At 45.5% G+C, this 23,534-nt stretch overlaps 2 protein-coding genes and 1 long non-coding RNA gene across 3 annotated transcripts; 1 reads left to right on the plus strand and 2 right to left on the minus strand.

The window, feature by feature from the left end:
- Positions 1 to 611: 611 nt before the first annotated feature.
- Positions 612 to 3,889, minus strand: LOC135815423 (uncharacterized). The gene is made up of 2 exons (XR_010553289.1): positions 3,601 to 3,889; positions 612 to 1,055 (listed from the first exon to the last, which is right to left on the minus strand). It is a non-coding gene; the product is annotated as an uncharacterized LOC135815423 (long non-coding RNA).
- Positions 3,890 to 4,083: 194 nt separating this feature from the next.
- LOC135815425 (protein MAK16 homolog) lies at positions 4,084 to 13,747 on the plus strand. The gene is made up of 12 exons (XM_065328718.1): positions 4,084 to 4,261; positions 4,341 to 4,387; positions 4,986 to 5,095; positions 7,088 to 7,191; positions 7,569 to 7,643; positions 8,468 to 8,505; positions 8,931 to 8,985; positions 9,461 to 9,535; positions 10,155 to 10,241; positions 10,596 to 10,640; positions 11,180 to 11,236; positions 13,271 to 13,747. Exons 1-12 carry the CDS (start codon positions 4,247 to 4,249, stop codon positions 13,424 to 13,426), a joined length of 864 nt encoding a protein of 287 aa, XP_065184790.1. The 5' UTR covers positions 4,084 to 4,246; the 3' UTR covers positions 13,427 to 13,747.
- LOC135815424 (cyclin N-terminal domain-containing protein 1-like) lies at positions 13,745 to 23,141 on the minus strand. The gene is made up of 6 exons (XM_065328716.1): positions 22,653 to 23,141; positions 19,030 to 19,105; positions 18,511 to 18,679; positions 16,811 to 16,973; positions 14,804 to 15,066; positions 13,745 to 14,631 (listed from the first exon to the last, which is right to left on the minus strand). Exons 1-6 carry the CDS (start codon positions 22,834 to 22,836, stop codon positions 14,509 to 14,511), a joined length of 978 nt encoding a protein of 325 aa, XP_065184788.1. The 5' UTR covers positions 22,837 to 23,141; the 3' UTR covers positions 13,745 to 14,508.
- Between the last annotated feature and the right edge of the window lie 393 nt (positions 23,142 to 23,534).

A 23,534-nucleotide genomic window follows, 5' to 3' on the forward strand; every position in this document is an offset into this window, starting at 1 on the left:
ATCTTCTTTTGTAATTTTTTGTAGTTGAGTTGAGTCGAGTTCAGTGTGTTCATGTACATGTAACAATGTTACATTGTTGCCACCATAAACTGATAAAGTAAGCTATTCGGATATAGTAGTAAGTCTAGTAATCAATACTGCATTTTGAGCACCAAGCAACTGCATGTACATGACTGTGCATGCATTTCAAAAGTACAATCTATGATTTTGGTTGTTGACTGATGACCACTCTTCCTTAGAAAGCTACACAATGTGACACTTAGTGTGCTTCCCTTCACATAATTATTATACAATCAGTCATGTAGGATGATACATGCCCTCCAGTACTGATTGGACAGGGCCATCTAATGATCTTGTCCGGGGAACCTGTACAGAAAAGTCACACCAGCATACCACCCAAGATGGGTCTGCCCATCACACACACACACGGCACTTCGCTATGGTCAGAGTGGATCCAATCGGACTCGTAAGTCGTCAGTGATTGACTTCCGATACCACCACTTTCAGGTCCTGTGTTATAGGCCACGGCTACAATGCACAATGGACAGGAGCCACTCCTTGCATGCCAACGCAGGCGTTCTCCCACGCTCAGTCACACTGCTACTTCAAAGTAGTCTATATCATGTGTATTTACACTTGTGATGCAAGGGCAACCACACTCCTTGCATGTCAGCGCAGGGGTGAAAAATAGCTAGCATGAGCATGTATGTACACACAGCGCAGGCTAGTCGGGGAGTTCACAAGCTGCACTCCTCCAAGTACACCACCACACGGACACTACAGGAACTATACAAACAGCATGTGGAAGCGAACAGCGAATAACATTAAATTAAAATTTCATAATGAACGCATAATCAACAAGTTCATACAAGTCTTACAAGCCAAAGGGGGCATTTAAAAGCGCTACTACAACATGACACTGACAAATGGACAGAGCTTCACGCCTATGCCGTCTTGACTGCCTTCAGTGCCTCCATCTTCCTTGCCTTGCGTTTGGCGAAGAACTTGTACGTCTGGTAAACCATTACCCACGCGCCAATTGCAGCAGCAGAAACCTATCCCAGAGCGAGTGCAATGACAACACAAGCACACACACACACGTACATACGCACACACACACGTACATATGCGCACACACACAGAAATTATCGAAAAAAGACAACGCAAAGGCTGAGATGCAGCTGAGGAAGGAGTAAAAATCAGATGGTGATGATGGTGAAAAGCATGCATGCATCCGCACACAGGGCTCCATACACACATACATATACCGAGTACCGAGTGTGGACAACATGGAACAAGTTATCTACATTTGTACCTGTAACTACTAGTATTTACAAAGGATGTACTGTAATTTCACAAATTTTCGGTGTACTTTTATTTTCGGTACTTTCGGTGCATATGTTTCATACGTAAATTTCAATACACCGAACAAACACTAACACACATAATCCAACAGGGAACTGCTTCTCTGTACCGAAAATTTCTGTTCACCTAACCTGGCCTTTTGCCCTCATACCGAAAATACTGAGCACCAAAAATTCTGAAATTAGAGTACTCAGTGTGCTGAGGGTGCTTGGATGCCGCGAGCCAGAGTAGTACACAGCACAACAGTGGACCAAGGTTAATTTGTTGCAACTCTGAGTTTCATCAGGCGATAGTTGCTTGATTTCATTTTGAGCACGAAAGTCAGAGTTGCAACAAACTAACCTTAAGGGCCGTCCATAATTATCGATCTTTTACACGAAGAGAAATAGTTTCGTATATGGGTGGGTCGGTCAAGGGGAATTTCGTTTTGAAAAACATTGATATGAGAGACATCCAGGCGTTCTTGCTGTCAAGTCAATCTATTTTTCGTTCAGGGGGGTGGGTGGGGGAGGGTCCTAAATTAACTTTTTCGTTTCGTGAAAATTATCGATAATGCCGGATAGCCCCTTACGCTGTAAGAATTTAGTTTGCGCTGTAAGAATTTAGTTTGAATTCAGCCATATGAGGGTCTTTCCCTCAGCTGCAAATCAAGGTGAGACGATCTGGTTGTACTTTATGGTTCCAACCTTCTAAAAAACCATGGCTCTCTTTACTACTGGAATAGGAACCACATGTCCACAATTAGACATATTTGAAAAAGTAAGATACATTTTTACATCAACCACCACACCACACTGATCGCACTCTCCGGCTGAACTCGACACGCTGCCACAGCACACCATCAGCAAAGCGACACTTCCGTACTTCTTCTGTACAAGACCGAATACTGCTGCGTACCCTTCTTGAGTACAGTACTTGAAGTAACATACAACGTATAGTATATACATGTACTACTCATAGGCAAAGTCTTCTTTGCTCAGAACACATGAATGATCTTGTCTTCGCAAGCATCCGTTACATTTTATGAACGCACGGCCCACCACACGGCCAAACAGATGGGGTATGGAAACGCGCCGAAATGGAAATTCCAACACGCATTTTCAGCGCGTACCGGCGCACCATAATGACATGGACCTGGACATGGGGGGTACGACTTACAATCGAGTGTGACCTATAATCGGGGAAATGCGTTACATGCCAGTCACTTTGCCTGGCGGGGTCAAAACATTAGTACTCGAATGCGTCGCACGCCCGAAATACGACTCGAATTGCTGTTTTTTTTTGTGAAAGCCTGAGCGCATTTGGGCACGCATGAACCGCAAGCGTACAGCGTTCACGCGCCAGTTGTGAACACAGCTTAAGAGAGCACACTGCAAATGGCTGCACTGGAGTCTGCGCACAATTCAAAAAGTTCTACACTGTCTGGGCTGTTCTGATTAAAATTACATCAATTAGGCCGAGTAAAAAAAATTACTAGATGATCGTCCTTTTTTTTGGAAAAATCGGGGAGGGCGGGAGGATTTTATTTTTATTTTTTTACTTTTTACCCTCTCATGCACACAGTGTACACAACAACATCAAGGTTTTTTTTCTCTTTTTTTCTTTTTTTCTTTTTCTTTCTTCAGCAGATCGATACTGACGTTGTGATATACTAGTAGTATGTGGTCCATATAGTAAAGAAAGTATTAAACAAAGCGTGCACATGTTTCCTGCATCCGCGATCGGTAAAAAACCAACGATTTCGGCAAAAACTCACGATTTAAAAAATAAAATATTTCTTGGGGCGCTGACAAAAACTGGGGCGGACGGGGACGATCATCTAGCTTTTTTTTTTACTTGGCCTTATATATGTTTTAGGTACAACCATCTTGGTATGACCGAACAGACTGTACTGCATGCTCATGTCATTTAAATTATTGAAAACAAGAAGTCTTGAAAACGTCCCGCCCTACATGTATGATCAGAAACGAACATGTAAAGCTTGTAATTCTACTTTATAGCTAGTTTTGATTTTACTGCATGCACAATAATGACTCGTCAAAAATACAGGGTTTGAATTCAGTGAAGATCGCACAGATGCTCCCCCTACAAGAAGACGTTCACCCCTCCTCCACTACAGCTAGAGGCTTACTCAGCAACAAGTAGTCAGAGGAATACGATCTGAGACGTGTATACATGTATTTCATCAAAACTTAGATCGTCTTCATAATTGGTAATAAAAAGTTCACCACTCACATTCCGCCTGGGTTTCAGGGCATTAGTGTTGAAGTAATACTTCCAGCCGACCTGAGTGGGATCCCAAAGAGGTCCTCCAAGTCCTCCCATTGTGCTTAGTGAGAAGAACTAAGTTACCCACGAAAGAGTGTAAGAAGATGACTGGGTTGCAAGAAGAAACGCCGCAACGGTGTCCTCTTCTTCTTGATCTTACGCCGGTTTTCTTTTTCGATATTTGACCAAAGACATACAGGTTTCGAGTTCTCCGCGGTTAACACTTTGTAAAAATCGTTCTAAACCTGACAGGAAGTGGAAATATTATAGAAATCCTCGTTTGCGCACGCGCAGAGAGTGGTTAAATGGCATTTCACCGAAAAATCATGAAGTTCACCATGACGACAGATTTTGTACATTTGCGCATTATTTTTACTGCTTGTACGTATGTGCATGATGTCACACAGATTCCTTCACGATCACACGTACATGTGCGTGTTCAGTGTTGCAGTGTTGGTTGAGGAAAAAATTGAAGTGTTCAGCAAACAAAAGTTACACTGCTATGCAGCTGAGTACAAAGTAGTTAGCATCAACCTTGGACAAGACAGAAACTTTGTTCAGCTCTTTCTGATAGTTCTTTAGTTTGCATGAAGTTGCCAATCAGAAATTCAAGATGCAGAGTGATGAAGTGAGTGTCAAGTCCTACCACGGTCTCCTGAATAGCGAGAAGTTCCCTACATTTTTATTCTTCCATTGTGTTCCTGTAGATGATATGGCAGCTAATTGGGCATCAGTTTTGCTCATTCAAGTCGAAGTAAGTGACAAATAAGCTTGGACATATCCCATCATAGCTCAGCGTTATTCGCAACGGAGTCGTTCGTGTCTTTTTATGGTAGTACAAGTTTAGTATTGTCAATCGTCTAATTCGGATGTTCGTCGTTTCTGCTGGTGACTATGTACTTGTCCGAGCCAATGAATATAAGAATGCACGATGAACAAAGGCCATTCCCGTACATTCTTAGGCTGCAGTACCTCCTGTCTTCTCCGATGTATCACATGTTTGTATGATTGAAGAGTACAAACACCAACGGAAGTGTGTAACTAGTTACTTGAGTGGGTGGCTGTGGATCCATGTTTCTTCTTGATCTCCTATTGCCTGTACCTAGACCATGCCATTGTACGTTGTGATGTTTTGATCGGTGTATTGTGTGTGTGTGTGTGTTTGTGTGTGTGTGTGTGTGTGTGTGTGTGTGTGTGTGTGTGTGTGTGTGTGTGGTGTGGTGTGTGTGTGTGGTGTGTGTGTTTGTCTTTCATGCATATGTGTGTGTGTGTGTGTGTATGTGTGTGTGCATGACGTGCGTATGTGCACGTATGTGTGTGCGTACGTGCATGTGTTGCCCCACTCCCTGTAGAACACAGACGCAGACATTCTGCAGGAATGAGCACAACTCCACCGGCTTGTGCAATCGTCAATCGTGCCCGCTGGCAAACAGTCGATATGCCACTATTCGTGAAGATAAAGGTACAAGCGAGCAGCATAGTCACTCAACTATGATCAAATGCCTTGATTGATTCTCCCCAGACCTTGCTGTCTTTTCCACCGCCTAATGATACAGTGAAGCCTTGATATAACGTGCCCAGCTAGAACGGGGGAAAAGCTCCCAGTATCCAGGGTATTTTGTTCGCAGGCTTACTCTCACAAACCTCATACCCAGCTCATATACGTATCGAATACGGCAAGTGGCTCGAAATCATATTGTTATAATATTTTCAACGTGACTGCAATGCTTACTGTGAGTGACGTGCATCACGACACATGCCAAGAGGGTAGTGGTTAAGTCAGTCACAGCTCCACTCACTCCACAGCCCCCCCCCCCAGCTGCATGCTGACCAGCCAGAAGCCTGGCTTCTTTATAGCCACTTGACAGGTACATTTTCTCCAGAAGTGATGAGAAAAGAGTGTGTCAACAAAGACTAAAGCTGTGTTTATAACTGGCACATGTACACTACGTTTACGGTCCATGTGTTTCTAACGCGTGTTGAGGCTTTCACGCAAAACAGCAATTCACATCGTAGTTTAGGTCGTGTGACGCATTTGAGTTACTCAGTACTAATTTATTGACCCTGCCAGACAAAGTGACTGACATATACGCCAGTGCGCGTCTGATACACACTGAAACATACGTATTGAAATTTCAATTTCAGCGCGTTTCCATACGCATGTCGCCCGAAAGCCGGCAAAAATTAAAATACGCACAAGTGCACAGTTTCTCGGGTACACACGCCAGTTATGAACATAGCTTAGCCCTTCGCAGGACCACCAAACAGTACACCCTGTGCAGAAAGTACGTTATGAACCGTCATAGCAATACTTTTTTTTATACGCCTATTATGGTCCGATGGGGGAAAAAACCGGTGCCATCAAATGTGTGCACCAGGTGTACGTCTTGCCGGAGTCCGCGCTGACTGATTTTCATTTCAGTTTTATCAGGCTTGTAATATCCTGGCTGGCATCTGACCATCTCTCCGCAATGTACATGGTAGTGTACAGTGTTGTAGGTACAGGGAAACCTGCTTGAGACAGGTGCTTGCCTTATCAGAGTACAGGTCAGACCTCGCTATAACGACCCCCGCTATAACATAAACCTCACTATAACGTACAAATGTGAATGTCCCTGCCGAAACCGCATCACTTCTGTACAAAATTTCCTCGCTATAACATAATCCGCTATAGCGTAATGTTCCTATAACGCACTGTTTGCTGGGTTCCGGGCGCACGGAGACCTCAGCATAACGTAAAAACTCGTATAAAAATGGCTATGTACACGGCATGCATGCTTTCTCGCGACGAATTCGAGACTGAGCACTGTGAGCCGTCCACCCCGGAAGCAGGGAGTAGTAAAATACTGGTATTTTACTACTCCCATTACTTTTTACAGGCTCTAATCTTGTCACATGTACAAGTACACGCACTACATGACTCTTGTCACCCCTTTGCTGACAAGCCTGTACACATCTTTGCTAGTCATCATCATACAGTCAAACCTCTTTAGGACGAACATCAAGGGACCGATGATATCTGTTCGCAATAACGGGAGTTCTTCTTATCCATATGTTTTACCGAGTGAATACACAGGGTTTTATCCAATACAGTTTCGAATACTAGTTCTTCTTAGGCAAACATTTGTCTTATCAGTGTTCTTCCTAACGAGGTTTCACTGTACCTGTATGTAAAACAGTACAGTGTATAGTTGTAATCAGTAAGTGAAGAGCGTCATTTTGACATACATATTGCATATTGGTGTGCCCAACTCACTATAACATCAACCTCGCTATAACATAATTTCTCCCACCCCCCAGAGATTACGTTATAGCGAGGTCTGACCTGTAGTCACCTGGACAGGTTTTACTGTATGCAGGAAACATACCGGAGGCGTAGATACTTCTCTTGGGTTTGGTGATAGTCGTGTTCAAATCATCATCATTATGGTTGATGGAACTTTGTTGACTGCAGGTATATGTTACCTCTATGTGAAGACCATTGAACGAGCACACATGCCAGCCAAGATGTGGGAGAAGATCAAGCTCTCCAAGAACTACAATACGGCACTTCAGCAGGTAACTGTGGGTGTGGGCATAGGTATGGGTGGCAATGTTTTGTGCCTGGCTGCATTCTCCTACTTGTTTCTAGGTGGTAATATTGCACTTGTAATGGAGGTTAGAGTTAAGTACATGTAATTGCTTCTTCAGTGGCACTGCTCTTGCATCGGATGCTATACACTTTTTGGGGAAACTTGTGGATTCTTTTCCAGTCAGTTATCCTCGGGTGTAGAGTACCTTGGTTACGAAATACCATTCTTGTATTCATAATAAAGGCACATTTTGTACGTGTGCTGTAAGATTTACTGTATTCTGTGACCTCCCCCGGACGTCTTTTAGAAAACTTCCCCTTGTCCTTCACAAGTCTGTTCTGTGTACCTGCTTTGTTCTATCAGATTGACGACAATCTGCTCTATTGGCCAAAGTTTCAGACTCACAAGTGCAAGCAGCGCTTCACCAAGATAACGCAGGTAAGTTCATGATAAAGAAAATTCCACTGGGAATTGGTTCCCCTGACCGACGCTAGTTTTTGACAAAGCAGGTTGGAATCACCTTCAGCTATTGATTTCTCTACATAGTCCTTCCGTGGATCAATCCAATTAACCTTTGTTTCTGCTTGCTACTTGCTTGACTTGAGCCCTAGAGGTTTGAACCATCATTGCTATTGGCCATACTCTATGGAGATATTGCCTTTCTGGTGTCCAATTTGCTGCAGGTGCTAGCCAGTCATGGGTCTACGATTCTTGACTGTCTATAATAACATAGTGCTCCGTGCAAGCTGTGCGTGATGGTGCACTGTTGCAGTCTGGTGTATTTTGTTCCCTTCGAAATTCACGTTTGAGCTGGACGGGGAGCATGCCTCGCTGAATCGGTGCAGCCTTGTAATGTTATTATGGTACTGTAAAAGCAGAAATTGTCGGTGGTGTTTTATTTTCGGTAATTTCGGTGCCGACAATTTTTGCCGAAAATAAAACGCACCGAAAATTTCAGTACACCCGGTACTGTATACATGTAGTACTAGCGCACTTACATGTACCTGGAAAACGGGTTTTACCGAAAATTTCCCTCCACCGAACCGCCGATTTTGGAGAATACCGAAAATATTACACCACCGAAAATGTCTGCTTTTACAGTATGATGGCAAATCCTAGCACTGAATGGGCTGAACAGAAGCGACGGGTCTAGCAGTGGAGCCTGCTTGGCTTTTCTCAGCCGACTGCAGAATGCTTGTGTTTACACCTTCCAGTGTCGACCTGTCTGACACTCTGTGTCTCGATGTGTGTTTCCTATTTAGGTTCTCACTCGGATGAGAAAGCTGAAGTTAAAAACAAGGTAGGAACTGTTGCCATTAGCCGCAATTTTTTAAAAGAACATGCCAGGCTGAAAGCACAGGTTTTAGGAACACCAGCGTGCTTTTCTTTATTCAAGCTCAGGCTTGCACTTGTACCATATTATAATTGATTGAAGCTTTCTACTAATTGGTAAACCTAGGGTGCAGTGTTCAGATTCAGACATGGCCATCGTCTTCTCACTTCATGTGAGTGTGCCACTTTCTACACTGGCTCTGAAAGATGTGACTGGAGGGACTATGCTGACACGTTGTGTAGGGTCTTTTTTTTGCTGTTCATCTTTTTAATTCTTTGCTCTCCTTGCATTCGTATCATCACTGCTTTGTGCGTTCAATAAAACACCGTTTAGTAGGGTCTCATGTTGCCACATCGTGTGTGTATGTTTGCTGCTGGTGTTGGTGTTTTCAGTAAAAAGCTGGTGACAATAAATAAAAAGGTTGACAAGCGCGAGGCTAAGCGCGAGGTGAGTTGCCGCGTCTTCACATGTGCACTCTATGGTTGCTGCTACACTGTGCGACCGTATTGTGTCGTGCTCTCTGTTTTCACATAGCACTGGCTGCTGTAATGGGGTACTAGTAGTGTCGGTAGCACTTGCAAGTGGGAATACTTTTGCTTTACACTTGTACTGTGAATCTCTGCTAGGTTCTCACATATTGCACTTTCCCCAGAACACATTCGTACACTGTACACATGCTTGTTTTGCCTAGACCAGTGTCAGATTTCCCGCCTAGAGCGGTGTCAATCTTCCCGCCTAGAACATTGTCAGATTTCTCTCCCTGCCAGCACTATCTATAGTGATGTTCCTGGGCATTCTCTCATGCTGTGTCTTAGGGCTGGAGTGTTCCGTGCTTGTTTTCTCAGAATGTACTGCTGTGAACATGTAGTTGTGCAAAGCTTTATTGCTTTCTCATGTATTATTGTAACTCTGTTGTGTGCAGAAAAAGGCATTGATCGCAGCCAAGGTGGAGAAGGCAATAGAGAAAGAACTGCTAGAGCGTCTACGAGAAGGAACAGTAAGTGACATATGCACGTAGAGGAAGCCTTTTAAAGTGAATAAGATTCAATGTAATGGTATTTGCTAGTTTATCCTGTACCTATGCTGCATCAGCTGGGCCTCTAAGTTATTGCAGACTCCACAGTAGAAGCAACTATGTCCTTTCTAAGTCCGGTTCTTGCTCGGTGGCCACGCTGTCTTCTATGTCTTGTGCATAATATGTACTCCATCACCATGTTAATGTGCCGCTTTCGAAATATGTTAAAATAGTAGTAAAATACTGTCAGAACGCGAGTGCTGCGTCTTTAGCATTGCACCTCTTGGGCTGTTGTTTATGAATTTACTTGGAATTCGATTGTGTTGGAGGCTTGGAGCAAGTAGAGTAAAACTTACATCAAACGACTGAGGTCAGGTCATTTGTGCTGCTACATCTAGGCTTTGTTCACAATGCGGGAACAAGGACATCATGTTTCGGCGACAGTGTGTACCATGCAGTGAACTCGTGACAGTGTGTACCATGCAGTGAACTCGTGACAGTGTGTACCATGCAGTGAACTCGTGACAGTGTGTACCATGCAGTGAACTCGTTCTTCTGTGTGTGTTTTTTGTGACTGCTTGCATTGCTTTTGTCTGTACAGTATGGTGAGATCTACAACTTCCCGGAGACGGCATTCACAAAGGCCCTGGACGAGGAAGAGATCATGTCCGAGTCAGAGAATGAAGAGGTCAGTGGGCATCTATCAGTATTGTAAAATGTTGGCGTAAAAATGACCTTTGCACGTGCGTGTGAGTGTCTGTCTGTAAATCCATCTGCCTTTATCAATTTTTCTTGCAGCAGAGTCTCTCTCTCTCTCTCTCTCTCTCTCTCTCCTAACATTTAGGGTTCAGGCTTTTTGCATTTTTTATTTCTAGCAAGTGTACCTGTAGTGGAAGGTGTATCTGTTTTTGTCTGTCCCCTTGCCTATGATGCCATGCACGTGTCAGTATTTTGTGTGCAGGTTATTTAGGTCAGTAAGCATCCACATCCGCCAAATCATATGTGTCATGGCTGCTGTTTTGTTCACTTTTCTCGTGCGTAGGATGGTGAGGAAGAGGAGGAAGAGGACGAGGAGTATGACGAAGACGTACGTGTGATTAAATATTCGCCGATGACCTCAATCTTCTGTATTGCACCCTCACTGCTGTTTGCGCCTGGTCGCTCAGTAAGATGGCGGCATTCACGTCACGTGCAAAAACTCTTCGAGTTTCCATAGCAATAAACATGGCACCAACTAAACCAGATTTTTGAACAGTCAGACGTACACAAGGTAGCACCAGACTGACAAGGAGTAGACCTACTGAGACATTGCACGGCACGCATACCTTGTGCCCCACCGTTTTCCTTGTTTCCGTTTAATATTTTCCTTGGCTCACCATCTGAGTACTAACAAACAGCATGATTCGGATATTGATTGAAGCAAGGAACATACCTGAAACGGTCCTCAGGACTCTTGCTCGTGCCTAGGCTACTGTGGCCAGGATCAGGTCTATGATAACAGCATTGTGCTGTGCCCTGTACCCTTGTGCTGTAGTGTGCTGTACTCTTGTACATGAGTACTGCTGTGTTTGGGATGTGTGCGTACATGCGTGCACGTGTCTGCATTCATGTGCGTGTGTGTTACAGGATGAGGTAGAGTATGTTGCGGATGATGACTTTGATGGAAGTGATCTGGACATGGAGGTAAGATCAAAGTACATTTTCAGCTTCTCAGTAAATTATATGACCACAGTCAATATAGAGAATTATAATATTATTAGAGATTCATCTATGTCTTCACTGTAGCTTATCCCCAGTCTCTTACTTCCAAGTACAGTGCGGATCGGCTATAGGGTTGTCGGCTATAGTAATATACCTCTTATAGTGATCGTATTCTCAAATTCATTTTCGTAAACCACCCCTTTCTATACATATCGGATCGGCTATAGTAATAATCGGCTATAGTAATATATCGGCTATAATGATACGATTTCTTTGTCAAAATGATCTTATTGCATACATTTTTCATCGGCTATAGTGATGATCATAAAAAAATTATACATCGTACATGGCGAGATCTGATCGCGGCAGCCAGGAAGCGCTGGTACGACTATGATATCCTTCGGAGGAAATAATTCGAAATGTTTGGCGCGGGCTGTGCTTGTTGTTCCGGGGCATCCTCGAGCGAGATCGGAGGCAGTAATGAGTACCAGCGCTGAAGCGCTACCGTGGTCTCCGCCGAGATGTTGGAGAAGGCATTCAGGTAACAGCGAAGACGATCAGGGACGCGGAGAAGCTTCTCCGTGACATACGACATCACGCGTCGATCGACCTGCTACTTGGAACGGTTTCAGCGGTGATGAGTCGAGCGATGGCGACCCAGACTGAGACTCTACTCCCACTAATCGATCCTGTAGATATTGTTGATATGTCGATTGAATGAGTTGAAGTGTTTCTCTTCCAAAAGAACACATTTGTTGAGCACAGGAACTCCATGAAAACTCATGTCAAAAAATCACGAAGTTTTTGTTTCCACACGAAGTAGCTCTGCACTGCGCGTACTGCACAGTCACATGCACAGCACACTTCTGCACGCTGCACTGATTCGAATGACACCATACACGCATTTTCCAGGCATACCTAAGTATGCATATCGCCTATAGTAATATATCGCCTATAGTGATATTTTCACGAAAATCAAACACCAACGCTATAGCCGATCCGTACTGTACTCTTGCTTGTGTAGTGCATACACCGGATGTGGATGGGGCATCTCTGTGTTAGCTACTGTAACCTTCAGCGAATGGCACTGCGGTGAGATTCACTCGGGGTACTGTCGTGGACATTGAAATCCGTTGAGAAGTCAAGCGGACACAAGGCGCTGACCTTGCAGCCGCGAGTACTGCTGGTCCCTTTTTTACAGTGTGTACGTGAACTACAGTGTACCGTACTGGCAATATATGTTGCCGCAGGGAGGCCATGAAGCGTTACATTGGCACATGTTTGCCGCACGCAGGGCGTTACATGCAAAGTCGCACAGGAGCCGTTACACAGGTTTCTATATTGCCGCAGTCCTTTTTTGGCTATTGCCGCATCACTTTTTTGCTATTGCCGCATCATTTTTTTGCTTTTGCCGCATCATTTTTTCTTGTGCAGTGCAAACTGCAATGAAAAGATCGCCGCACCCCGCCGGACGCGCGTTACGAACTCAACAAAAATTGTCGCACTAGCCTGGTCGCGCGTTACGCCGCACCCCCCTGCGTTACGCGTTACGCGGCAACATATATTGCCAGTACGGTATGTACGCGCTAAAAGCAGCAAGGGTGCCGGCCCCGCTCATCCCATCGGGTTTTAATGTCCACGACCGCAGCTACCCAAAGTGATGTGCAGTGGTTTAGTACAGAGCGATAAACTTTGGAAGTGGAAAGGTTGCAAATTCAAATTTGGACTTCACGGAGAATTTCAAAGTATTAGGATCACGGCCTTAACCTGCTGATCTGAAGGGCAACCCAGACAAACGATTACCATAGGCGAGTTTGTATAGTTACATAATCAGCCCTGGCTCAAGGGTGACGGTTACAGGCAGCCTGAGAGCGCATCATTCAGCATTACAGTCGCCCATGTTGTCTTCCTGTACGCTACAACTCCCTGTACCCCTATGGTGCCTGTACTAGCCTATTTTTGTCCGTGAAGTTCATAGCGCATGAGTGGGGATATTTTTATTTTTATTTTATACAGGATTATGGTGAGGAGGATGGAGATGAGGAGGAGGAAGAAGAGGAAGAAGAGGAAGAGGTGGCGCCTGTGAAGGTTGCCAAGCGTAAGCGCCGTAAACAGATTGAAGTCGAGTACAATGATGGTCAGGTCAAAGGCAAGCGGTTACGGCAGTCGTGAGCTTCCGATATTACTGTCTGTCTGTACATACAGTGTAAATTCCAGTTAAAACATCTACTCCAAATGAGAGGTTGAGTAAAAACTTTGTCCTGCACAGTCATATAAATACATCATGGAACACATCATGGAACACACATCATTGTAACTCTTATACATTCTGTACATAAAAACAATGTGTTCTTTGTACAGATGATTATTTTCTGTTGTTGGTCCTCTAGTCCCGGATGGCAATTCATGATAGTGGTTGACGAGATTTTATTTCCTGTTATTTCCTGCCTTTTTCCTATTATTATACTTGTAATATTATCTGCCTATGTGACAGTCCTCACTCTGTTTGCCCATAACCGTACAGCATGTGCCACAGTGCACTATGTGATGTGAGGGGATAGTGAGGGAATTCCCCTTAGTGCTTATAGCCAAGTCAAGAACAAGGGATACAAAGTTAGTAAGTTAGTGTGGCATGATGACGTGAGGGACATGGACCCAATGACTTTGCCTTGTACATGTATTGGCAGCAGCACAAGAGACGGGTGGACCCCATGGTCAGTTCTTCCGACACACCTGGAAGGATTGACTTGCAATAAAGAACCGTCAACATGATATAGAAGTGCCATGTTGCTGTCATAGTGATTCAAACAACTGCTGCTTTGTACTGCAGGCTCGGACTAGGAATAGGTAAGAAACTATTTTGTGCATTTTGACGTAAGTAAAAGTATGTTTGAAGTTATAAAACCGCCTCTTCATAATAAAATTACCTATCTTTTAATCACTATGCTCAGATTCGGTGGCAAGAAACCAAATACAGCCATCTGTGAAGTGGAGAGGAAAAATGGGATATCACTACTAATGTGGGAGGGGTGTTGAATCATTCTACTGGGCCTGTCTGAGCAGCTTTTCAGATAAATATTGATTCTATTTATATATTGGAGTTTAGAAGAACATATGGAACGAATAACGGGGGCCTGCGAGTTTCTAGTTGGCTAATTTTAGGTTTCCAGGAAGTTAGGTGAAGGGCAATGGGTGTGAAAAGCATATTGCATAGCAAGCAGAAAACAAGTGGTAAACAGAAGACTGGTAGTTGCTTATGATGCCGCTGTCGCTGCCAGTGCTTTGTCACTCTTTATGATGCAGTTCAGCAGTATCTTGACTAAGACACGTAGAGACTCCTTTGGCATTTGGGTTATCAATGCTATCTGTTGCATCACCTGAATCAACCACAGTTTGAAAGGAAAACTACTGAGTTCATTTTCTTCGAGTGCTTGGGGTTAAGAGCATCATTCAGTGTCAGTTCCACTTAGAAATGTATTGCAGTGGATAGTATCTTGTTATCCTGCTAGTAGATGGCCTCCAGAAAAACTAGTGAAGATCACAACTTACATGAGAGCTTGTTTCCACATCGACAAGTACAGCTGCAGTGCCAGTGACAATGACTGCCAGCAGCATGAGGTCCGAGCGCAATGCACTGGCACTATGGAGGCATCGTGTGGATGTTATCGCCATGGGAGTGCCACGTTGTTCTGCCGCTGCCATTGTCTTAGAGATCTCGCCATAAATGTCCTCAAAGTTCAGATAGATCATGTCTAGTACCAACAAACTGGTTCCGTGAAGTAATTTCACGCGACACTTCTTGCTGTTGTGGCCTGCAATGCGATACGCACACAAACCCACACGCACGCACGCATGCATGCATGCATGCACGTGCGCGCACACACACACACACACACACACACACACACACACATAATATTTCAAATACGGGTCGTCCCTCGTTAATACATAATCTCTGGCACTTGACAAATGTTAATCTCTGGCACTTGACAAATGTTATGATTGTATTATTAAACGGGGTTTATGTACTAAACGAACGTGTACATAACTTGCTTGTGTACCAGAATTTTTTCACTTTTTTCAACTTTTCTGATATGAGTGTTTCTTGCTACCATGACCAGGGAGCGAGATATTCTTGATTCCCTCGATATAACATACAAATTATGTTATAATGGTCACAGTGAGGGAAGATTCTACAGTTTACACAATACATGCCCAGCCGCGCCTAGCGCCTGTACAGTCACCAGTGGTCACTCGGGGAAAAACAAAGCTTTGTCGGTTTGTGATGGGCGCTCTGATTTCTGGGCTAATTGCGTCCACAAGTAGAATCTAGAACACGATGTGCCTCCACTGGAAGGCCAAAAGACCAACAAATTATGTACTATTGAGGTAGGTGGCATGCGGGTACGGAGAAATTTTATGTGCTAACGAATTATGTACTAACCGACAATTTGTGTACTAACCGACAATTTGTATGGAAGTGACCACGTTTCATCCGGGACTTGAGATTTCTTATGTACTAACGGGGTTTATGTACTAACCGGACTCGTATTAACGGGGGACGACGTGTACTAGATACTAGAACAGATTATAATTATATACACACACATATCGGCACACATGGATGTAGACATTACGGATGTTTAGCAAGCAAGACGAAATTCGCGTTCGCGTTCGCACTCCAAGGAAAGTCGAACTCAGTGACGGAATTCGCGTTATGAGCAGGATTAGCAAACAGAAATTCGCACATGCATGACGTGGACATGTCGTACATGCACATGAATCTTGGGTACAGACAGTACAGTGTAGTACATTTATGACTGTCCCGACACGAATCCGCAATTCGTGTTTCGACTACGTAAGTCTTTACCGAACGGAAAATGCGAAAGTTTGCAATCCAGTTCGCGAACCGAAGAATGTTCGCAAACTCGAACGCGAAATTCGTGATGCTAAACCTCAGTATTTGATCATACACGTTTCCGGCCAGGTTTAAATCTGGCTTTGGAAATTTTTGATTGCTATCACTATAGTATCAGGTTCGCCCTCATTTTCTCTGTGCTACGCTGAGGAGTCCACAAAGGACGAAAGAGTTCTGCCCGCAGATTGAGCATTTCAGATTACAATAATTGTGAAAGGTCTACCTGTATCAGGGTTCTAGCCAGGGGGGGGGGGGGGGGGGGGCACTGCAGGTGGCCGGACAGCAATGAGCAAAAAACCCACCGACAATGTAGGCGATCCTGGGCAGCCGTACGCACATGCATCAATTGGTAATGAGAACAGGGTGCTGATTGATGGAGAATCACCCATGATGATGTCACACCATTGTGTGTATGGACCACGCTGAGGACAAGCTGCAGGGAGCTCTTCGATAAACACACCTGGGTTCGCACTCGCCACCCAACAGGATAGGACTTGCACACAGTCACATATGCATTGGAAGGTCAACCAATGCTGCATTAACATGTTATCATGCCATGGACTCACAGCAGTAGAGTACATGAAATTCTGAGGCCGAGGAAGGCCAGGCCTCTGTATTCCAAAAACACTTCCACTCACCAAGAATTTCTAGTATAGTCTCAACATATGTCAGTGGACTGGGAATCGATAATGTGAACTCCAGTGTCTCCAAAATTCTGAGTTCGGACTTGGAGAGAGCATCATCTGCGTATCGAAGCCCAAGGCACCTAAGGAATTGTCTGAGTTTGCTGACAGCTGCAATCTGCCCACAAACAGAAGAAAGATCAGAGTGAGCACATGCCTATAATTTATCATCAAAAACGCTTGAGGAAAGGCTAGAGTTTCAGCTGTTTTGCTACAAAATATTCGACTGCTCAAGCAGTCTAAAATCTTGTAAAAGTACCGAGCAGCGGCACCGTAGGTAATAAAATTGACAGTGGCTAGGAAGAAGTCCGGTTTCACATGTGTGTGTAGTCTGCAGATGTGCAAGGATAATGGTGGGTCTTGGTCCAAGCATACTTAGTAGCATGTTTGCCTTGACCGCAACTCTGCAGAATGTTCTGTCCTATGAGTCTGGACTTTCCCTTACAGTTGGTTAATAGTAAGTAACCTGATATTACCAAGAGTCTGTCCCCGGGGAAAATTGCGGAAAAAAATCGCAAAAAAACGCGGGGAAAAGCGCGGCATAATATGGCATAATTTGCGGTGAATTTGCGGTTAATATGCGGTGAATATGCGGTGAATAATATTGATGTGCGGCAATTTTCAGTGAGTATGTAGTGAAGTCAATCAGTTACAAGTCTCTGGTGTAAGCACTCGTCATATTTGAGTAAAAAGCCGCCACGGTGAGACGTTGCTGACCAAACAGTGCACTGTGTGTACGTGTAGTGCAACAAAAAAGTTCAAAAAACGCGGGATAATCGCGGAAAACGCGGTCTTTTAAAAAATCGCAAAAAAAAGCGGAAAAAAACGCGGCCGCGGAATCGCAATTTTCCCCGGGGACAGAAGAGTCCATAACCCAAGAGTATGCAACTGTGATCTCTTTTCTATGGGCCAACCGCGCGGCGCGCTGCCTTCATTACATCATTCAGCTGCAGTCCGCGCACTGCGGAAAATCAAACACCGTACTTTCCCTCTAGTTTGAAATGAACTTTCGTACGGAACTGGAGTTCACGCGCCAGAATTCAGAGATTGTGTAGGTACTGGAACGAATAGAGCAAAAACGGATGGGCTCGTGCGAGAAATTGAGAGTTTGAATGCATGCTTTCAGAGCGTGATGAAGGCAAGTTACGTAATGAAGGCAGCGCGCCACGCATGCACCCATAATCACAGTTGCATACTCTTGGGTTATGGACTCTTGATATTACTCATCAAGTGCTCAGCATGTGGTGTTGCGAGTAAAGTTGAGAGCTGGCGTCGATGTCAAACTCCTTACAACACATTCACATGTCAACTTTGGTAACTGTTGCTGCTCAGTTCAGTATTACCTTGCATGGTACGAGTGACCCGACTATTGTCTGCTCTATATGCTTGGTGGCTGTGCTACTTTGCATGCTTACTCATCGTCTTTTGTGCCAGAATGTAACCCTCTCCGCCCTTTGAACAGCCTGGCGTTGTGCCTGAAGACCCGAACCATCTGTTTTGAAACTTTTGATCAACATCATAAGGAAAAATAGTTACATACATGTATCACACAAGTACAAGCAACACAATAGTTATCGGCCAATGTACTGGTGGGTAGGTAGGGCGTAGTGCTAATCAAAGATGAACACTTCAGCACCTGCTAGCAAAACACATACCTTATAGTGGGAGCACATTTTACTCGCCAGTTGAATGCAAGATGCCATGCGCAGAGTCAACTGTCTCTGAATCCGGCTTTCTACTGTGGCCCAGCCTTCCTCCTTCTGGGGATACTTGTCAGAGTTCATCACATGTTCATACAGCTGTGCAACGTGCTTGGCCATGAAGCTGGGCATTATTGAGAAATGAAGACAGAAACCGCAGCAATTTGACTATATAGGCTGTGGCTGGAGCAGGCAACTGGGGGGAACAACCCATATTGTTTCATATTCCACTTGCCTACGTCATCTCCCTAGATGGTATGATCACTGGTCTGCACCAATACCAATGAAGAATGGGGAGCCATAACTACCAGCCAACTGACCAGGTCTATTCCACAGACACATCCCTTTCCTACCATTTAGAAGTTACTCTCTGCCACGTGAGAAGATGATATGGCACAACGAAGCATTGTTTCAGAAGGCTCACATCTTGCCCGTATACAGAAGAAGGTTTGGTAGTCATTAAGTCCCACTCACCGGTCAAACAACTCCACAGCCAAGTAGCGGGCTTCGTTCGGCAACTCCAAATGCTCACATAGCAGGAAAACATACTCTGCATACACAGCAAACAAGACATTTTCAGCAGGGCCTGGAGAACAGCGCCAAGGGTCATTTTCTTACACCTTTATCAGAAAGATCATTTACTTTGCTACCTAGCCGCTAATGGCATGCTTGGACATAGGCACCCATCACCAGTCCTGTCCCTTTGGCAGAGAGGTTTTGTTGTTTAAGTTGCCACAAATCAGAAAAAAAGCTCGCTTTGTTGTCTGGCTTCTGCTGCATTCGCACATTGAAGCCAAACTGCAAATTCAAAAATAGAAGTTGTATGCAGAAAACATACCTGGCCTACGCTCCCGCACCCACAATCTAGGCTGCATTCGTTTTTTAGCTACCTGTTGGTGTAGAGTAGAGTCATTCTACCGAGAGAGGTAGAAGGTAAAAGTGCACAAACGTTGTCCTACCGGATTTAGTAGTTTTTCACGATATGTATATGAAATGTTTTCTTCTCTATGAAGTGTCTTGATCTTGCTGGAAATCCCGTACCTCTACCAAACCTTGTTTGTTCAAACATGTTGTTGGTTGACAGCATGTAAAATCGGTTGTGGCGACAAACGCGATTAGGCCGGCTGCAGGGACACCGTAATGTCGCACCCGCCCCAGCACCATTCAAACAATTCCCTTTGGCAGTTCACGGTACGAACTTCAACAAAGCCCCGTGAATGCGTACCAGGGGAAGGCTAGACAGCATGTCTCTAGACATCAATAGGCATTGTATGAAAAGTAATAGCACTAAAGAGCGAAAGCCTTTTTCAAAGTTCGGTTTCACTCGCACGAATACCGTTGGGCCAGCAGATGGCCACAGCCATCAAAAACAGGAACAAACCCATCCACGGCTTCTTTCTCTTGCTAGCTGTGCTGCTGCGTGCATCCAACTGTTTTGCAATTTTTCCTCCCACCCAAGCCTCCTGGAATTTATTATCGCTCTACACTAACCTATGTCTCACAATGAGTGCCACTCAGCGTGATCAAGAGTACATAACCCCCCAGAGTGTGCAACGCCTGATCCAGCTCTGCATAGGTTCTTGGTCGAGCGGAATCGGATCTTTGCGTCATAATACCGTACACATCTGAGGGGAACCCGGGGAGTCGCGGGTACTCTCGGATCAAAAACAATGGTGCCCTGCCTCGAGACCGGCCTTGCGCTGGTGTGGGGTGTACGCATGACATCAGAAGATCCGATTCCGCTCGACCAAGACCCTATGCAGAGCTGGATCGGCATTGCACACTCTGGGAGGTTATGTACTCTTGGCGTGATGGTACTCCAAGCTACATGTACATGTATTTTGCTCTGTCCTAGCTCATTCTTGACAAAAATATTAATTCAATTGCAATGAAGCGCCGGTGGCCGGAGGGGCATTCGGCAGCTTGGTCTGATTCCTAGCTTGTTGGTAACTGGCTTGAGATTTCCAAGGTTGCTATGACAAGTGCAGTCATGCGCAGGGCCACCCAACATGCATTTGGGGGCCCAGGAAAGACAGAAACACGTTGCTAGGCAACAGCAAAAGCGCTCGGCGAGTATCACGCTACTCATGCAGCGCGCACGTTGGCGTAGGGTTTTTATTGAAAAACCACAAACCTTCAGACATGTGAATGTGCACATGATATACAGTGTACATACGTATGTATCGAGAAGGCAGCACGGAAACGGCAGTGGTGGTGAGGCCTGGGCAGCTCGTCCGACCGTGGGTCTCGGAGTCAACACTGGGCAGACGCACCGGGGGGGGGGGGGGGGGTAGCTTAGGAGATAAGGGATGAAGCCAGCATGATCATAGTATGTAATGCATATGCAGAAGTAATATCACGCTACCCTTGTGCTGCGGGGGCCGGGGTGCCACATTGCCCCTCGCTGGAATCAGACCCGCACCCCGGATACCTTGCGCTGGCCTCCTGACGGCCAAACTCAACCAACTTGTGCTCTGTGACTGGGGTTGTGCATGTACTAGCAACGTAACTTGGCCCAGGTGGGCTGACTTTCAATTAGCCAAGTGAGCTACTCAGGCCAGGGTGCATGATCACTATTCGCAGCACTTATCGTCCATGCAGCAGTCGGGTTAACAAGGTGGAGGACACCGTGTTTGGAAACAGTGACCTTTCTACAACCAGCCACGGTTGGTAGCCCCAGTTGGTTGCGACCATCTAAACCGTATGGGTGTTAGACCCGGTTCTGACCCTCCCTCTTCTAGGGGAGTTTACTGACTGTACGAGAAGTCTAAGACAACTCCCCTAGAATAGGAAGGGTCAGAACCGGGTCCAACACCCATACGGTTTAGATTGTCGCAACCGACCGGGGCTCTACCAACTGTGGATGGTTGTAGAAAGGTCACTGTTTCCGAACACGGTGTCCTCCACCGTGTTACAAGCCGTCAACCAACAACTCTACCAACTTCTACCAACCAACCTCTACCAGCTTCTACCTGGTAGAAAAAGAGCCGGTAGAGGAAGGTGGAGTCTACTTTTTTGAGTAGAAAAAAAGGAACACATCTACCGAAAGAAGTAGTTTCCACCCAAACCCGTAGATCAAAAACGCAGTCTCGCTGTTGGGAGATACAGCTTTCAAATATTCTACAAGGATATTATTTGGATTCGAGCAATAGTGCAAGGATTTTATCAAATCCTGTCATCATGGTCTCCTATGGCGACATATGAGTAACTATTACGACGTACTGTTGTGGATATGGAAATCCGGTCGCACGTCTAGCGGCCTCAGGGCGCTGGCCATGCAGCCGTGGCCATGCGGTACACACATGCATTTATGCGCTGCAGCGCGCTGGTCGCATCGGATCAACATGTGCACTGCACGCAGCGTTCTGTACGCACTGAGGGCGCCAGCCCCGGTCAATCGACTGGATTCCCATGTCCGCTACAGTAGATCTACTGGCCAGTGAATTCACCGTCAGGAAGGAAGTAGCGCCAGGCGCTCCGCGGCCCAAGTAAAGCAAGACCATCACTAATTCTGTGCACTCGAACGCGGCGCGCAGATCTACGCGGCGCGCAGATCTACGCGGTGCATCAGTGCACCGGTGCTACTTCGTTCATCTTCCGGCGTCAAATTTCCCTGGCCAGTTTGAGTAGAGTTTTTTTCTTTCTAGAATAGGGAGGTTCTGCTAGACGTGAAACGTAGAGAAATCACGTAGAGAGCAGGTGTCTGGGTTAGAGTCTACGGCTTCGCGTGTTTTGGCTCCAGATTTCTACGCGGAGATGGGGTTCTCTACGTTGTGGCGCACGCAGAGAAAATGCGTACGGATTTGCTGGGTATCGATCAACTGCATGCAGAAAACTGCCAAATATGGAATTAAAAAAAGGGGAAATTTCCAGTACACATTCCACGTGACTTCTCTAGGTGAAACGTAGAGCAGAACAGCATTTCTTTACGTTACGGGAACGCGAAGAAAGTTTGCGTGATTCTTTGCGTCGCGTTCCCAAAACGTAGAGCAGAACCTCCCAACTGCACGCCTTTTAGTTGCAGGTTCATGCGCGCCGGCACCGGTCAAAGACGGTCAACTAATTACTCGACAATGGGCTGAGTCTCTTGGACTTACCTGCCACAGCACCACTCTTGAATAATCCGCGTCCTACAGGAGCCTTCAGTTTGTTCTTCTCATTATTCTCGGCAAGGACATGGAGAGCGTCTTCCAGTAGTTCCGCCGACAAACCAGAAGTTTTCTGGTTGAACAATGGCTCCTGAGGAGAGCCAAATATCTTACTTTCACTGTTCGCTGGCATAGTTACTCCTGCTCTCTAATGTGAAGAGGAAATCAGTCGTGGAGAAGCAGCCTTCCTCAGCCCATTGCTCAAAGCTCCTTCAACCGGTGTCTTTACGACGATGCACAGAACAGTAGAGGTACAAAGCCCTCGCTGAAGTGGAAGTAACGCAAGTTATGACCAGCTTCTTGTAGTCGTCTGCAACCATCCCTGAGGTGAGAACGTCCGCCTCGCGGCGTGCTGGCAAGACGTGTGAAGTAGCTGGGAAGGAGCCCTGTGAAGGATGGCGATGTCACAAGACATCGACAACCCGTTCACACAAAAACTGGAGGATCCGCAACGCTGGCGCTAGTCTTTGCAGCAAAGCAAACGTGTCTTCTTGCCGTGCACCCTCGACCTGTACTGTACGTATGTGACCCATGGGGCCCACTTCATGTACCTTGAACTTTGACCTCGAAACTCACCCTGTACTAGCTGTGCATGCTGTCAGTGTCACTGTCACTTGCATTGCATATGCATGTAAAGAATATCTCATGAGTAGACCCAGGTGCTCGAAGTCCGTACACGTTTACAGTGTGTGTTTGCCGAGCTGAAACTCACACTAGCAATGATCACTTGCCAGAATCCTGCTCGTGGATGGAAGGTATCTTGTCCAAGTTTGTTTTGAGGCCAGGCTCGATTGAACCAGGCCATCTTTCGATCCGATCTGTTTCTCTGGA

This window comes from Sycon ciliatum, chromosome 4 (genome assembly GCF_964019385.1).
Source record: "Sycon ciliatum chromosome 4, ocSycCili1.1, whole genome shotgun sequence".
NCBI classification, from domain to species: domain Eukaryota; kingdom Metazoa; phylum Porifera; class Calcarea; order Leucosolenida; family Sycettidae; genus Sycon; species Sycon ciliatum.

Excerpts from the sequence above, each read along its gene's own strand:
- LOC135815425 (XM_065328718.1), top strand. Across the intron at positions 8,986-9,460 it reads AGCGCGAGGCTAAGCGCGAG|AAAAAGGCATTGATCGCAGC; the intron begins GTGAGTTGCCGC and ends TGTTGTGTGCAG. Across the intron at positions 11,237-13,270 it reads GAAGTGATCTGGACATGGAG|GATTATGGTGAGGAGGATGG; the intron begins GTAAGATCAAAG and ends TATTTTATACAG.
- LOC135815424 (XM_065328716.1), bottom strand. The coding sequence starts at position 22,836 with ATGCCAGCGAACAGTGAAAGTAAGATATTTGGCTCTCCTCAGGAGCCA. Across the intron at positions 15,067-16,810 it reads GACTATACTAGAAATTCTTG|GCCACAACAGCAAGAAGTGT; the intron begins GTGAGTGGAAGT and ends ATCGCATTGCAG. Across the intron at positions 14,632-14,803 it reads ATGTGGAAACAAGCTCTCAT|GTGATGCAACAGATAGCATT; the intron begins GTAAGTTGTGAT and ends TGGTTGATTCAG.